We start from the raw sequence: 17225 nt of genomic DNA on the forward strand, positions 1-17225 counted from the left end.
CTTTAGATTCTAGGGCAACCCTTTATCTATCTCGGTATATTTTGAACTATGAGTGTCCTTTATGATTTATTATTAACTTTTCCCTCTCATTACTCTTATTATTTTATGTTAATTAAAAATATTTGTTTATTATCAGCATTAATATATTCTTTACTTTTACTATTTTAATATGACCAATTCTTTCTTGTGTTAGGTGAAAATAGATTGGGACATTTCCCATTGCTTCCATGATTTTGAATAGTATTATAAAATTCGAACCCTCAAAGAATTAAGAATGAACAATATTTAGAAATATTTTGCTAGTACACTGTGAGGCTGGCAGTTTTATTAGAAAGTAGTACATTTTGAGATTGTTGGTATTCAACTGTTCAAAACCAACTGTTCAGTTGGTATTCAACTGAATGCTAACTCATAAGATTTGTAGTTTGACTTAATATAGTTGTAAAATTCTGTGTGTTTTATGAAGGACTAGTAAAGAGTTAGTTTTCAAATGAGGCATACAAAATATGACAACAAAGCTAATAATTTATGCTTAAGTTCTCTTCTGTGGATAAGGAGACAGAGTACAATGAAGGATATAATGAGTTGGTATTGATTACTGAATGCTTATGTTCCATGCAGTATGCTAAGTGTTTTACATTAATAGTCCCCTTAATTTTTATGTCAAATCCACTATGTAAGTATTATCATTATTTCCATTTTTGACATGGGAGAAATGGAGGACCAGAGAAGCTATGTAATTTACAAGACTAGAAAGTGGTAGAGCTGGGAACTGAGATTGATCTATATGTTGCATTCATTAGTTGGTACAATGGGACATAATGACAGAATTGAGGGTTGGCTGGCACATGATCTTACTCAGTGTGACACATCAGGTGATATAAGAATCACAACAACTATCTGTGTTGTACTATCACTTTGTACCAAACACTTTGTATGCATTAACTCATTTGATTTTCACAGAAGCCCTGTGGAGTTTGTGTTAGGGTCGTCTTTATTTATGCACAGAGTAACTGAAGGGTGCAAAGGTTAAATAACTTGCCCAGGCCCACATGCTCAGAAGGTGGAGGAGCGTCTGGCTCCAGAGTTTGGCATCTTATCCATTATGCTGTCTCACCTCAAATCCAATCTGCCACCATTTATAGGTCTTCTACAAGAGCAACATAGTAAGGAGGAGAAGCTATGATGAAAATTTTTGTGTTAGGTGCTTCCTTTCTCCTGTTTTACCTAATATCCCTTCTGTCCAGGTGCCCACTACCTTCTGAATTCTCAAAGCTGCCTAATAACATTACATTATAAATTTAATAATGGGTACTTAATAAATATCTGTAGAACAAATAAGTAAAAACCCCATCGGGATGAGCATTATTATATTTACATTTTATGGATACAGAAACTGAACTTCAGGAAATGAAGTAATTGCTGGCTCTTACTCAGTTCATCACTTGCAGAACCAGAGTTTCAGTTCATCTCTAATTTACTCCAATTTTTGAGTCTTCCCACCTTATTATTATAAATTTCCATATAATTCCTTTCCAGGACCTTCTCCTCATCAAAGCTTCAATTTAACACTTTCTTTCCTCTCTTCTCTTTCCTTTTCCCATCTCCTTTCTGATCCCTGTATCAAAATTTTCAACCCTCAGCTTGCTGAATGAGCTCTTCTTGGAATCAAGGAGAAAGTAAACTGGGTGAACAACATCCTAAGAGGGGAATGACTAATATCAACGACAACAACAGCAGTTGTACACCTTACTCGGTACTTATGTACCATTGGATCCTCACGGGGGTCCTCACGGGCTAGGTCTTCTCACCCTACTGTATAGATGAGGAAACGATAGGTCTTGGATAATCCTTGTTCTCTCTGGCTATAAGCCATACCATCCCAGAAACTGTTATTTTACAGTTTAAAATGTTATCCTAGTCACCTAAAAACCCCTTCAATAGGAAAGATTGGAAAAATGAGTGAGGAAAAGAGCATTCTGACAACATGGAAAGATTTTTAAATTAGATCAGAGTTTCTTGATTCTGGCTGCACATAAGAATACTCTGGAGAGTTTCCAAGAAGTACCTTAACCTCATCACAAACCAATCAAATTAAAATCTCTTCAGTTAGAGCCCACAAGTGATTTTTTTAAAAAGCCCTCCAGGTGATTCCAGTGTACAGCCAGGGTGGAGAACTACTCTACATCTGAAAAGATGTGTGTGAGAGGAGCCGTGTTCCACGTGTGAGTCATTCTCATGTCACCATATAGAATCATGGTGTTCACATGTGGGTGCTCAACACATGTGTGGATTGACTGACAGATCTTTGTTATCTGGAAAGATAAGACGTACATTGGAAAGCACAAGTACTATATAGGTATATTATATGAAAAGACATCCTTAGTAGTAGTCCCAAGTAGGAGGTACTTGAAATTATGCCTTAATTGTGTTAGTTGAGCAAGTCAGAATTCTCTGCTAACCATTTTATTATTTCATTATTTATAAAATATATCTTTAGTTATGTTATCATGCACACCTTCTACATTCAAAAATGTTCTATGGTTGGAGAAAAGCCACTGGTGTGGCACAGTGCATGGCATTTGTAGTTATGTTTCCCCCCACTCCCCTTCCCTTCTCTAACCTTCTTATACTTTCCCTGCCCTTTTTATCTCTTCCTTTCCCTACTCAACAGAAATTTGAGAAATACTAATAGAGCTGAAAGTGTTAATTTTATAGCCTGAAAAAAATTGAGAGTGTGTTTTTACTTTTTCTGTTTCTCTGTCTCTCTCTGCTTTCTCTTTAATCAATTAAATTATAAAGTAAGGAAGAAAGCATTGATTAAGAGTTTGGTCCCCTGATTCTCAGGAAGTAAAAATCAGAAGTTTATTATCCCATTTTATGTGTTTAAATTTGACCTCTTTTCAAAAAGTGTTTTAAGTTGCACTGAACATAACAACATTGCAAAAAATTAATAATATATAAAAAGCAAAGTTAAAATCTTGGAAAAGAGGATGTAGCAATATAACTATAGAAGCTTAGCAGAATTTTGTGAATGAGTAGGAAATTTCCTGTGGGTTTCCCGATAATGAAGGCAAGAAACAGTTTTACATGGTTGCAGGTAGCAGAAAGGAGGAAGTCTATAGCGATTACTCAGGAATAACAAGAAACTTCTTCTGTGAGACCTTATAGGGGACATTGTGTATCATGATAGCAACATCCTTGACTACAGTTTCACAACAAATACCAGAGTAGTTTCAGTATTTCTGTTCCTTGTAGTTGAAGACGTAGCATTAAAGCCAAATTCAGGGAGGTGATCTTTAAAGCTGATACAGGATTTGAGCTGATCTTTATTACATATACATTGTTTCTTCTTTTATTTTTGTCATTTTCCTCCTTGATTTTCTTTAGAATTTTCTTTAAGCCACAAAATAAATGAATGGGCTTTGTTTTTAACCTTACTACATGATTTTGTTTCCCCCCAGTTAACTGCTTACTGATAGAGAAATTTAGAACTTATTTTTAGTTGCTTAGGGTCCTTCAGAGGCCTGAAGTCTGCCCTGTCTAGTTTGGCTTCTAGTTTTCCTTAATTGACACTTATTGATGGAGGAGAGGCTGACAGACTGTGTAGTTGTGCTGAAAGGAGGTAAGACCAAGACTCCTGTATGTTGATGTTACTGGCCATGGGCAAGGCACACTTTTCCTCCTGTGATTGTGCAACTGCAAAAGTAATGGTAGAGTTCAGTGCAGCTTAGAATATTAAAGTGGCAGGTATGGGTGTGATAGAAAAACAATAGGTGCTCTGCTTCGTCTGGTGAAATAAGCTAGCAGGGACTCACATTCTGAAAAGACTGTTGCCTGCATTTGGCAAGTTGTTTTAGCTGCATGTTCTGCTGCTTTTGCCTGGTCCTCCACATACCAGTTGGGTTCTGAATCTGGACTGAAAGTAGAAGGCGATTTTTACTATGCAAAATCAGCTTGTGTAAACTTGAATTTCAGTTGTCTTTCTCATTTCCCTTTTGGCAGCAAACATTAATGCTTGAGGACACGCTGCCACTCATTTCTGGAAAACACCAAATATTTGGTTTTATCTGCATTCAGACAGAATCAGTTTCAAGTTGTTTCTGTAGATACTAAACATAAATATTTAGATAAAACAAGCTTCTAAATTGTGTAATTTACTCCATCATCTGGAATTATGATTTTTTCCCTATGGGAGTCTGAAAAATTTATTGAACACCTACTTTTTAAAAGGCATTATAATAAATAGTAAGTGCAGAGTAGGGGGATACATTATAAATAATACACATGGTGGTAGCCCACTGTAAACTTCCAGTAGAGTTGAGAAGTGAAAATATTAAATTAAATCAGTTAAATTATTTTAAAATAGAATGTTTTTAAAAGGCAAAATTATTCACTGTAATAAAAGTTGGACATGGATATTTTGGGGGTACCATAGAAAAAGAGTGTAATCAAGTTAAAGCAGATATTAAAAGAGATAATATGGCTTGGTAGAAATGACTCAATCAGGAAGGAGATAAGTAGTTAGGATCATGCTTTGAAAGTTGTCTTGCGTTTTCTGGAAACTCTTTAGATGAAGAACTTAGGAGGAAATTTTCATTACAATATTAAACATAATAAGTTAGCTTTAAAACATGAAACTCCAGCAAATGACTCATTTACTTCAAATATTTGAAGCATGGCAAAATGATTTTTTTGCTATTTTTGACTAAAACTATTTTTTACTGTTTCAAACGTGTTTTAATAGTATATGATATATACCTATGTACATATGCATAATGTCTATAAAAATATAAAATTTTGTTTGTGACCCCAGTAAGTTTTTTGATGTTCACATAATATACTTTTTAATAATTAATTGCCTTTCAACTACCATCCTCAAAAGTGTGGGTGCTCTTCATGTTTTATTTAAAGCATTATATTTCAACTTTACATTGTCAGACTTTTTTTATTTAGAAAAGGATTTTTGTCTATTTAAAAACTAAAATTCTGAAAGCAATGTATTAAGAAAATCTCTCTTCTGATCTTTTATGTTTAAACTTTTAAAAAGAAATTTTGAGTGTATTTTGGATTGTCTTTCCAACACTATTGTATTTATCTCTTAAGGCTTATGGTTTATTTTTAAAGGGATCTCTGGAACCTATATAAAAAAAACTTGAAAAATGAATCATCTCTTGTGTACACAAAATAGCTCTTAATATTGTTGTCATACTTCATTTAGATGTACTCCATGTTTAGATGAATGAGACATACTCATGGGACAACTAAATAGTTGTGTGAGAATATTCTCTTATGGTTTTTCATCTTTTTCATTCATATCACTTCTCTCAAAAATTCATTTGTCATCCGTCTGTCCGTCTAACCAGTTATTCTTTCTTTTTTTTCAAGTATGTATTAGGCACCTACAGTATTAAAGAGAGTAAGGTGGTGTCTGGGTGGGTGAAAAGCTGCTCCACAAGTGAACAGGTCATGAGACATGACTCTGAGAGACAAAAAGTAGGAAATGTTAATGTTAATTTCCATCAGGGTAAAGTAATGCACTTTAGGGATTTGCAGATAATAAAGAAAATTTCCAGCCTGTAGGAGGTGGAATGAATGCTTCAGAAATACTTTTTTCATTTAAGCTTTCCCATTCAATCCTGTTTGTTTGTTTTTTGTTTGTTTTGACGAAGGAAAATGTTTTACTCCTTCACATTTAGTAAAATGTGATAGAAGGTGTCTGTTCTCAGCTCAAAATGCCTAGGATATGCTTAGGTTTTTCAAGACATTTCACATTGTTAATACTTTTCTTTTTTGTAGTTAAAATATACATGTTGTTAAATACTCATTAAAATGACAAAAAGTTTGAGAAACTGTCTGCCCTCAAAGCCCATGTTCTTTCCTTTCCTTCTTAGTGAAGAAACCCTATTAGTTGTAATACTGTCATGTTTTTTAAAAAGTGTTTATTGTGATCTTTGCTCATTTTCTTTCACTTAATTTTATAACACATTATTTTCAGAGCCAAAATCAGTAAAGGCTTGGAGGATTTAAAACGTGTTACTCCAGTAGGAGAGACATACATCCATGAAGGACTAAAGCAAGTAAGTTCTTTTATGAGTATGGGAGAGAATATCTTGTAATGGAATAAATTATAACTCTAGTTAAGCTCAAAGACTCCATTATATATTTATCTTAAAAAACATTAACAAAAATGCTTTTAGTTGTTCTAGGGATGAGACTGATAGAAAACATTATTCACTGTGGAGATAAGAAAAGTTTGGATGGCATTTTGCCTTTTAAGGAATTTTCCATTTTTGTCTGTGGTTACATTCAGACTAGCCAACCAAAGCTAAAATTCTTTATCATTTAAACCCAATAGTAACTACTCTTAATGTGAATGTATGCATATTCAAATAACATAGTTAATACAAAATAATCCTGTTTTAAAAGCCAGTCCATAATATTTTGATTTTGTCAGACTTAAAAATTCAGCTTGATGGAACATACTCATTAAAAGTTAAGATTAAATTGTGAACTGGATAATTATTCTTCATTTTCAGGCAAATGAACAAATTCAGAAAGCAGGCTTAAAAACCTCCAGTATTATAATTGCTCTGACAGATGGTAAGTTGGACGGTCTGGTGCCATCATATGCAGAGAAAGAGGTGAGTATTGAACTGAAACTGTTCTTTACACCCCAGTGTGCTTTGCTATGTGTCTCTGCATGTATAGCTTGGTATCTGAATAATTCATCTTTCTCCCTCTGTCCTTCTCCACTGCCCCTACCCCCACCCCCACCCCACCACCATAGGCTAAGATATCCAGGTCACTTGGGGCTAGAGTTTATTGTGTTGGTGTCCTTGACTTTGAACAAACTCAGGTGAGTACAGCAGATCTGCAAACTATAATCTAAATCGTTTAATTGTCTTAAGGGTAGTTTATCAATTTTTTTTTCACAGATGACTTACTATAACAGTAATCAATTGTTAAAGATTTTCTGTAAAAATGGCTGTATGTTTTGATCTCTGCATTAATAATGCCTGGTGTTGGTAGATTTCCTTACTGAAAAATGAAACTGTCAATTTCTTGAAGACTTATTTGGTTTGGAGGAACTAATATAGGACAAACATTTGGATTAAAGTAATATGAATACTCCTTTAATTCAATGGACAAGACTATTATGACAATCTTATTTAGGTGTTTTAATTCCATTTAAAACTAGACTCAGGAGTACAGGGATTTGGGAAGTCTTTTTAGGAGGACTAACAATTTTCCTTACAAAAAATAATTTTTTCATGAGGTTTTGAGTGTATAGGTATGAATTATTTTTTCCACTCATAAAATGATTATACATTTAAATTTTCGGTGGAATATGATTATGATTCCTGTGTCTCCTGACATTTTTAACTAGTAGAGCTTTATACTGTTTTGGAATTGAAACTTGGGTCCAGTGTACAGGGGCTGAGGCTGATCTCAGCTCATTTCATTGTGTTACATTCAGGGTAACACTAGTACTATCACTTTCAGTTACTTTCAAGCTACACTGGTGAATTAATCCTGTGGTATAATTTTTCAGCTGAACATAACTGAAATGTAGTGAAGTGTATAAAGTGTCTTATGTCTCAAGCCCCCTTAATTAAATTTCCTCCTTTTTCTAAAGCTTGAAAAAATTGCTGATTCCAAGGAACAAGTATTCCCTGTCACAGGTGGATTTCAGGCTCTTAAAGGAATAATTAATTCTGTGAGTATTTATTTTTTTTGGGGGTGGGAAAGGCTCATAATTTTAGATGTATTTTAAAATGTAAGCAGTTAATCTTGATATCCTGTTTAGGTGGTCCTTATCTTGAAGAAAGAGATTAAGAAGGAAGTTTGTGTGTTATTACAAGCACAGTGTAGTTCTAAAGACCTGGATTTTGGTATTGATTCTTACAAATTGAATGCTGTGAGCCTGGGTTTGTGATTTCAAGTTTAAGATTTTCATAAACAGTCTTAGACACTTCTACCCTTTGAGTGTGGAGCTCCTCACTCTCTTGATATCTTGAAAGTTTTATAGGCTTCATAGAAGAGTAAAATAAAAATTTGGATTGCAATGTATGATTGCTCCCTCTAAATACGGTATTTCTTAGCTATCCGTGAGGCAACTTGATCCGGAGGCTGAGGAGTTGACTGCTCTTGTTCTTTCCATTTTAATGATTAATAGTTTCACTGAAGCTCATAACATTTCTGTTTGGAATTCAGTTGAGTTGTCTCTGGTGATCGTTAGAATCCAGACTACCCTAAACAGGGTATGGGGAAGTGGAGTGATGAAATGCAAAGCAGAACCCCTGGGCTTTCACAGCTGGGGTTTATGTTTCATTTTACTGCCTTTTGCTAGAAGCACTAGGAACAGTTGCTATTAAGTATTTATGATATTTTGGTAAACACCATCCTAAAATGGAAGTGAATAATATATATTCTCTAAGCCAAAGCTTTTCCTTTAATCTTTAGGTATTTATTGAAGGAAAAAAAAAATCTCTCAGGTTCTGACATTTGGTTCTTGCATTTAAAATTTCTCTTTAAATATCATGTTTTTTAGAGACACAGAATGAGAGTTATTGAATTTGTTTTTAGTAACAGGCAAGCCTTCCAACCCCAGTTAATGGAGCTTTTCGGAGAAAAATGTACATTTTGTTTCTATCACGTATCAGTACTTTTGAGTGGACAGGTCAAATGTAAATGCATAATGGAGATTCAATTATTTTAGGAGTTTACATATATTACTGTGTTTAGTTTTTAGGAAAAAAATTACAATGCAAAAAATTGTGTACATTTTTATATTAGAATTCAAGATAAATACTGCATAACTGTGATTTGTTTTAAAATATAGGAAAATGGATGGAATAGTGCAAAAGGGATGAAAATTTGACCCTATGAGGAACAAATCAGTGAGTGGGTTGTATTTTAAATAGAATTTTATTGTGCTTGGAAATTTGTGATTATTTTTATAATTATACTGGGAAAGAGAAAAGACTTCTGTAGGTTATTACCTTCGGAAATTTTTTTTTGTATATATAAAAGGTTTACATCAAAGTTCTCCATATGACTAATTGGGTTTTCAGAAGTCTCTTTTTATGAGTTGTGATTACAGATTTCTCATTTAAAAACTTGGTAGGTGAGCAGAGGAGATGAAGTTATTGTTTTATTTTGTTTATTTCTTAAATTCTACTTACTTTACTTATATTAGGGAAATTTTTCATTCTAAAATTTCCCTAACTAGTCTTGCCTGAAGTTCCTGATGGACTTCAGTTTGAGTAAGTTACGTTGAAAGAGCGTGAAATTAGATTTCTCTTAATAGCCACAAATTGCAAACGCAGCCTCTTGCGTTTCATCTTGAGGACTGATGGGTGTAGCTTTCATCTCAATATAGTTAAACTTCAGCTAATTTGTCACAAAAGGAGGAGTAAGTAATCTTCAGGGAAGCCCACCTCTGGGAAGACTCAACCAGTAACATGGCAGAGTTGACAGGCAGACCATGGAGCCATTACAACCACAGTTGATCTCACTGATGTTTGAGAATTTTATCAACATGATGATAGCTTGGGATTTTTTGCCCACTTTGTAGAAATCAAGGCAATTCAAGGAGTTTATTTATCTTTTAAGCAGAGATTGCTCCATCCCAGAAAATATACAAAAGCTATAATTGTGCCTCAAATTTGAAATGCACTTACAAAATAAATACCATCTTTATCTTAAAAAATTCTATTTGGTATTTAAAATTAGTACAGTGTATCTATTTCAGGGTAGGGGCAGAGAGAAGAGAATATCCCTCTATCCTTTATGATTTACCAAACTAATGATAAAATTACACTGTGGAATGTATGTACAAAAAGCTAAGCAAAGGGAAGAAATCAGAAAATTGAAGTCTTTCATATGTTTGGTATTTTGAAGACAAAATTTTGCTAAATTGATAGATAATTTATTTTTCCCTCTAGAAGTTATTTAAATACATCTGGGCTTATTAATTATCAGTATATTAATTTATCTGAAGTTAATCTTTAATTGAGAAAGCTTGATAGCATAGTTTTATTGTTTTCTTTGTCCTTCCTCCTTTATCTACTAAAATCTAGAGACCTAGATGGTCTGGTCCCTTTAACTATATAAGATTTCACATTTTGTTAAGATATTGTTTGTCTAGAATCAATGTCTTAATCAGTAAGAATTTAGCAATGTCATTGTGGTTAAAGAAACTGTAATAAGGGACTGAAAAAGGCCTTTGTTATGAACATTTTGCATGTTAACAAACAATACTTTTTCTAAAATTGATTTGATTAAGAAAATAATTTTAATGTTCTATTTTAATTTGGAGAGAAATTATCAGAATCTTTTTATTTTTATTCAGGCAAACATGTTATGTAACCATTTTTGCAATACTGGTTTACTCTCCAGTATTAATTAGCATATATGAAGGTTCAGAATGCATTATTATCTCAAGTAGGTACTTGTGAGAAGCTTTACCTCTTTTTCACCCTCTTTTCCCATTCCTTAATTTATTTTTTCACTTATTTATTGAGCTTAGGGCATTTGTTAAACTTGGAAGATGGGACACAAACTTAAATAAGACAAATTTCCTTTTCTGAGGAGTCTTGCAAATATTGATGATTCAAGGTTTGGAATATGATGGTCCCCTGCAAGAATTACAAAATGTGGGGATTTAGAGGAGGGAAATTTCAGTGAGTCACTCTATGTGTAAAAAGGAATCCTATAATACAATTTGTGTTAAAATGACAATATGGCTATAGTTTTAAGTTGCAGAAGGATGGGATAAATAAATCTGTTTATGTGAAGTCATGGAAGGCTTTTTGTAGTGGAATTTGACTTATTTTCTGGCAACTGGAGTAGATTTCATTAAAAACAAGGAACACAGAACTTCAGAAATATCCTGACTGTGTGCCTGAGTGCCTCAGGCACAGTAGCTTGGCTTGGATTATTGAAGGATATAGGGATAAACATTGACAGGTAGACTGGATCCAGATTATGGAGATACTCAAATGTTTGGATGGGGAATTGGCATTTATTTCATAAATAATCAGGGAACAATGGAAGGTTAATTTAGAGTTTGAGATATGTAAGATGGTAGTGAATGTTTAGGAAGAATACCCTTATGGTAATATGTAGGATGATTTGGAAGATGGAAAGTTGTGTTATAAATCTCTTCTAATGGACCTTGTGAGGCATGGTAAAAAGGAAACCTAATATTGTGGAGACAATACAAGAGTAAATTCCCACTCTGCCACTGCCTAGCCATGTCATTTTCTATACGTCCTATAGTGTAATCCCCCTGAGTTTTAAAATTCTTATGAGTCAAATGAGGATAATGATATCTTTCACCTGGTTGTTTTGTGAATTAATGAGATAATGATTAAGAATGATCTAACTCAGAAAAGCTGGGCTTTAAAATGTTCGGTAGGAAGCTAGGACCATGTAGGATGGGGTCAATGATCTGTATGTAGGGCAATCCACCGAAAGAGATGGCTAACATCCTAAACGATAAATGACTTAGACCTAAAAGTGCATGGCATTGATACGTGAGAGGATCAGTCTATCAAATGGGTCATAACAAGGATTTGTAGATGGTTTAGCTACCCTAAGTCAAATATTTGGCTGTGCGCGAGTTCCAAATCCTCAGGACACTGGACTAGGGCCCAGCCAACAACTGGGAAAGGAGACTCAATATTCTTATGACAAAGCTATGTATAATTTTAGGATACTGCGTTCAGAAAAGAGCCACAGTTCCTGTGGGGGAACCAGGAGTGCTAATTTGTAATCCAGAGTAGAACCCTAGTTGTTAAGGTGGAAACAGCATCCCCAGTAAACCATAGTTTCTTAAGGCTTCTTTCAGCTGCTGGGATTCTAGGTATTCCACAGTCTATGTCAAGAGCCATGAGGGAAGGACCTAATAAACACTCTGCCCTGGTCAGAATCACGTCAGGAGCAGGGTGGGGCTGAACCTCCAGATCTAAAGCTCTTCTCTTGCTGAGCCGGCCTCTGAAGGCCCTGGCAAATATTAGCTAGAAAGCACTAGTTGCTGTTATGATTGTGATGGCAGTGAAACTGGAAATGAAAGGTGAATTGGGAAGCCTTAAAAAGTTAGTAGGATTTGAGCGCTGCTGGATATGGGATGAAAAGGACAAAGAGGGGAGTCACATGTCACCTGGGCGTTCCGCCCTGACTAATATGAAGAATGGGAGGAAGGGATAATGAGAGCCATTTTTACGGAGGGGCCCTGTGTGTCAGAGGACAAAGTGGAATCGGGCAGAGGGACAGAGAGAGAAGCTGACTTCAGCTTGGGAAGGAATCCCAGTGGGGGCGCCCCTCAGGGAAGAGGATGTCCAGTAAGTGTTCGATTCGGGGAACTTGAGAATTGAGTCATTGTTCCTCTTGGTTTTTTTTTTCTTCCCTCCTGTCGCCCGCAAGCACAAGGATATATTTCGTCTATTTTCCACTTTAGATCATCTTTAATCTTTTAGGATGTTAAACAACTATTTTTGGTTTCTGCGAAAGGTGATTGCAGGACTATTATTTAAAAATGAAATTTTATTTGTACTGATACCAGACTGACATGTGAGTACCATGTGGGTTCCAGGTCAATGTTTTATAATGCAGTGCTATGCAAGAAAACATTAAAAATAAAATAAAACTACAGACTGGTGAATAATATGGAAAGAATAGAAATAAAAATTCTCTGTGGGAAACCCCCACCCCCTCCTTTTATTCTAAAAATTAAAACATGGGATGTTTTACTCCTTGCATTTATTTCCAAAGTTTTATTTTTTGATAGAGTACCTCAGAAAGTATTAAGCAGAAGAGATGAATCAGTTGTGAATCTGGCTTTATAAATAACTGTGATTCAAAGGAATTTAAAACACTACTTCCAAGGTGTCAGCAGCTAACGTCACAGTTCCTAAGTACCTAATGGGGAAGTATAGGAGCATAAATAGGAAAGGAGAGGTAACCTGTATGTGTAAGACATTTAAATAAAACTGTAATAGATTGTTTATAAAGGGAAAAAGTGTAATTTACATTTCAAAAAGTAACTTCATTCATAGTGCTGGGCTTAGAAACTTCATTTGACCTTTGGAGCCAAACTGTTTTTCTCAGTAATGTCTATTATTATTACGGTTTTTTTTGAAAAGTATCTAAGTGTCTAAACTATGTTTTAATGGAATGAGAGGACACTGTAAAATCATTTTCTCCATAGGCAAATCATTTTCATAGAAAAGGGTATCTAATAAATGTTCTGATAAGACCTAAACGTAAGTGATGTTAGCAGGTTCTGCTATGAATGTTGACTGCTCAGTTGTAGAAATCTCTATTTATAAACTCATGGTTTAATGAAACACCTTAAGTCTGAGCTAACTATAAAGATATATTCACAGAAAAAAAACCCAAACTGCTCAGGCTTACTCAAAATTGAAAATCGGTTTCTAGGACTCCTTTTTTAAAAAGGACTGGCTATAATGTGAGGCTCACAATAACTCAGATTCTTCTGGGCTTCTATTTATCCAAGGATCTTTAGTACTGAATGTACATGATGTATCTCATTACAACATCTTACACATTAATGGTAGAAAGGGTGGGTCTGTATTTCCCCTATCCTTTTTTTACCTTGTGTCTAATATAATGTCAGGTAAGTAGTCATTGCTTAATTCATATTTATCAATGAATGAATAAGTAAAATCCATGCTTCTTGAAAATACTGAATTTTTAAAATATAGTTATGGTATATTTAAGCATGAAAATGATCATCTCCCCCTTTTTTTGGCCAGAAACACTTTATATTTTGAATTGACTTCTGATTCCATATAACTTTGATTTCATCCTCTTATTTATATCCTACTATATTAAGACTTTCGGGTACAAGAATTTGGTACAAAAACCAAATTCACATTAGCTTAAGAAAAAAGAAAAAGAAATTTACTGGCTTATGTAACTGAGTGGTCCAGAGGAGAAAATGGCCTCAGATAAGTTGAATCCTGGGAATCAATCCATGTTTTTAGGAACTTCTCTCTTCAAATTTTGCCTATGATTCTGTTTATCTCACTGTCTGTTTGTTAAGATGAGTGTCAGATGAAGGTGACTGCGAAAGGTTTCAGGCTTACCTGGGTCTCAATGAACAAGCCCATTGGAAAGAGAGGGTTATTGTCTCTAGGCATCAGGGTACTTAGCTCCACATAAGGACTCTGATTCAGTTGGGTCAAGTGCTCATTCCTGTGACAACTATGTTGTCAGCATATTTGGACCACCTGATAACGTGTCCATGACAAGAGGCTGGAGCAAGATGGAAGGAAGAAGGCATTGTGATCAATAGCCTCTCTAGGACCACATGGAATGGAGAACGATTTTCCCAGTAGAAAAGGCAAAATGTTCATAGACATGTAAACATGAAAAAGTGCTCTGGATAGGAAAAAATCAGTAACTATTACAATCCACTATATTCAAATGCATTTAAAATATTTTGACATATATTTTAATAAGGCACTGGAGCATTCCAATTAACTCAAAAATACAAATAGAAAATTAGCTTTAAATTATTCTTTTTGTTTACTGAAATTTTATAATCTTATCTTGACATCTGTTGTCCAATACTCTATTTGCATTTGCTTGATAATTTTACTTCCTAATAACATTATTCTTTTCTTTTTTCTAGTTTAAGGAAATCAAATCTGCTTTGAATAAATAATTATGGCTTTGTGATATTTTGTGAGAAAACTACACTGGTTGCATTGGGTTATATAGCCAAAATTAAGTGCCAAATATTTATTTCATTAATCTCTTGAGCTATAAAAGAAGATGACCTGTAGAGGCTTACCTGTTTTTGAAAACAAATTCAGTTGATTAGAAGGATATTGAAAAGGAGGATAAAATGGTTATTATGGCTAAATGTAGCATTAGTGTAAATTATAATGGGTAAATGCATGATTTCTCATTTACATCTCATTTTCCCCCCCAAATATAATAATTCCTCATTAATTAGGGAGCCTTTTTTAAAATACGTACTGTGTTCAAGAGAATTTTCTGGTTTTTGGTTACAAGATGGATATGACTCTTCTGAGCATCAGAATGAAAACATGTTGGCACTCGATTTCTTTAGCTTCTGAAGTGTGTTGTATTCCATAATTTCAATGTACTTTTCATGGAAAGTCTATTCATCCTGTAAGAAAGCATTAAATCACTATTCTGAGTTTGTGCTGACCAAAGAAAAGAAAGGCAGATAAATGTTTATTTCAAATAACAATCCATTTTTGGTATGTTTCTAAGTTGCAGTGAGAAAAGAAGACCTGCTAATTTAATTTGCTATGAAAATTGAATTGTGAGATGTGGACGAACTTCAACATCATTTGTTTTTTGTTTTTTTTCTTGATTTGTGATATGGACATATTTTCATCAACAGTATAATCAGAATTATTTATCTGCTATGTTTGGATTTGACGAGAGTAAAAGGCAATGATTATAACTTACATTTTTCCCTACATTTATTAGATTAAGAGTTTGTTTGGAAATGTGACATTTGTGCTTACACTGCTCGCTTACTTCCAAAGGAAGAGAGAATCCATATTTAGAAATGGGTCAGTACAGCACACACTGTATTGAGCAACTGATATTTTGACGCTCCAAGCATTTTTAATGAACTCAACCAAACCACATAGTTAGAAATTACAATTGTTTTTCATTGAAGTATTACCTCTTAAAGAAAAGTATATTTGATAGGGATGTTTGCCAAGCCAGAAAGAAAATAAAAATTATGTATCTGAATATTGAAAAGTAAAAAGCAAATGAGATAGTGAGAAACCCCTTTCTAATTGTTTTAGCTTATTTTATTTACATGTATGGCTAATTAAAGGTTTTGTTGAGACCTTTAGAACTAATGCTGTTCAGTGATTTTCCTTATGAGATTTAAACTTGGAATCCTTCATATTTGGGATGAACTCCTGTAGTGCTTAAATCTGCTCACTGAGTTAGAAAAAAAAGCTTGCTTTTTAGATTTTATTATTACCCTTATGATATTTTCTGACATGCTATATGTCATAGAAATTAGAAGTTTCTGTTAAGGATACACAGGTGCTTGTAAATTATCTTGTAATATTTTGTTGTAGGTGATGTTATATACACCTAAAATCAGTATTAAAAATCATCACTAGAATGAATGTTTTGAATTTTTAATTAAGTTTTAAAAAGTATTCAAGGAGTTTGGGTAGCATATTGAATTTAAGTATAAGCAAATAATCTATTTTGGGAGAAAATCTTTATTATTTAGAACTGACCTTTAAAATGAGATCGCAAAGAAAACCATTCAGTGGGATTCAATGCATTTAAAATATTTTTGTATTTAAAATATCAATGCATTTAAAATATCCTTTTTCTCTTTTCATATATCCTATCTAAAATTAGCCCTCTTTTTTTTTTGTTGACAATTATTTTTTATTGAAGGGTAGTTGACACAGTATTACATTAGTTTCAGGTGTACAACACAGTGATTCAACATTTATATACATGATAATTAAAAATTAGCCCTCTTTTAAAAAAGATGCATATCTTAACTTTTTCTTTTTGAATTTTTTAAATTGTTGCTTTCTTTAAAAGAAAATTTTATTTTGCATCTGGTTCAATGCCTTATGGGTACCATTGATTATTAAAATTTGAACTATGCAAATAAGTTTGCCTTTCATTGTGTTTGACTGAAGATGTCATTTGATTAACTCAAACAGCCTCTCATCAAGCTCTATTTTTTATACGATTAACTTTTGTTACCCCATTTATTTGTCATATAGTCAAAATGCTCATGCTTTTCATTAGAAAGTTTTACATTTACTATCTAACTAATTCAATAATTAATTGGGCAGTTAATATTATATCTTATTGTGCTCTATACTTTTGGTAAAAGATATTTGTGATATTACTATTCATTAAAAAGTATTTATCTAAGTTTCTTCTGAATGGGCTCTATTCTATTTTCCAAATAATGTCATTCCTGTTACCATTTAGAAATTAGAAAAAAAATTACGGGTTTTAAAATCTGTGTTGGTTTAGATTAATTGTAGGGAGTTTTTGTTGTCGTTAAGCTGGATGCTTGATCTTCAAATTATAAGACCTAGATATTTTTCTTAAATTCAACATTAACTTCAAAGACACTGTAGGTCCAAAGTAATATTTTGACTTCATCTCCCTATCTTAACTAATTCCATACTAAATCTTATCTTGGATATATA

General features: G+C 33.6%; 1 protein-coding gene across 4 annotated transcripts in view; it reads left to right on the forward strand.

Moving 5' to 3' along the window:
* Positions 1–17225, forward strand: part of ANTXR2 (ANTXR cell adhesion molecule 2) — a 135429-nt gene that overhangs the window by 10580 nt on the left and 107624 nt on the right. For all 4 annotated transcript variants that reach the window (XR_012131702.1, XR_012131703.1, XR_012131704.1 and 1 more), the window contains exons 4-7: positions 5999–6080; positions 6540–6644; positions 6791–6859; positions 7640–7720. Coding sequence is in view for 1 of the 4 variants with exons in the window: in XM_037014855.2 (XP_036870750.2) it covers positions 5999–6080; positions 6540–6644; positions 6791–6859; positions 7640–7720 (337 nt within the window). In the remaining 3 variants the exon portion in view is untranslated. The remainder of the gene's footprint in view (positions 1–5998; positions 6081–6539; positions 6645–6790; positions 6860–7639; positions 7721–17225) is intronic.

This window comes from Manis javanica, chromosome 5 (genome assembly GCF_040802235.1).
Source record: "Manis javanica isolate MJ-LG chromosome 5, MJ_LKY, whole genome shotgun sequence".
NCBI lineage: Eukaryota > Metazoa > Chordata > Mammalia > Pholidota > Manidae > Manis > Manis javanica.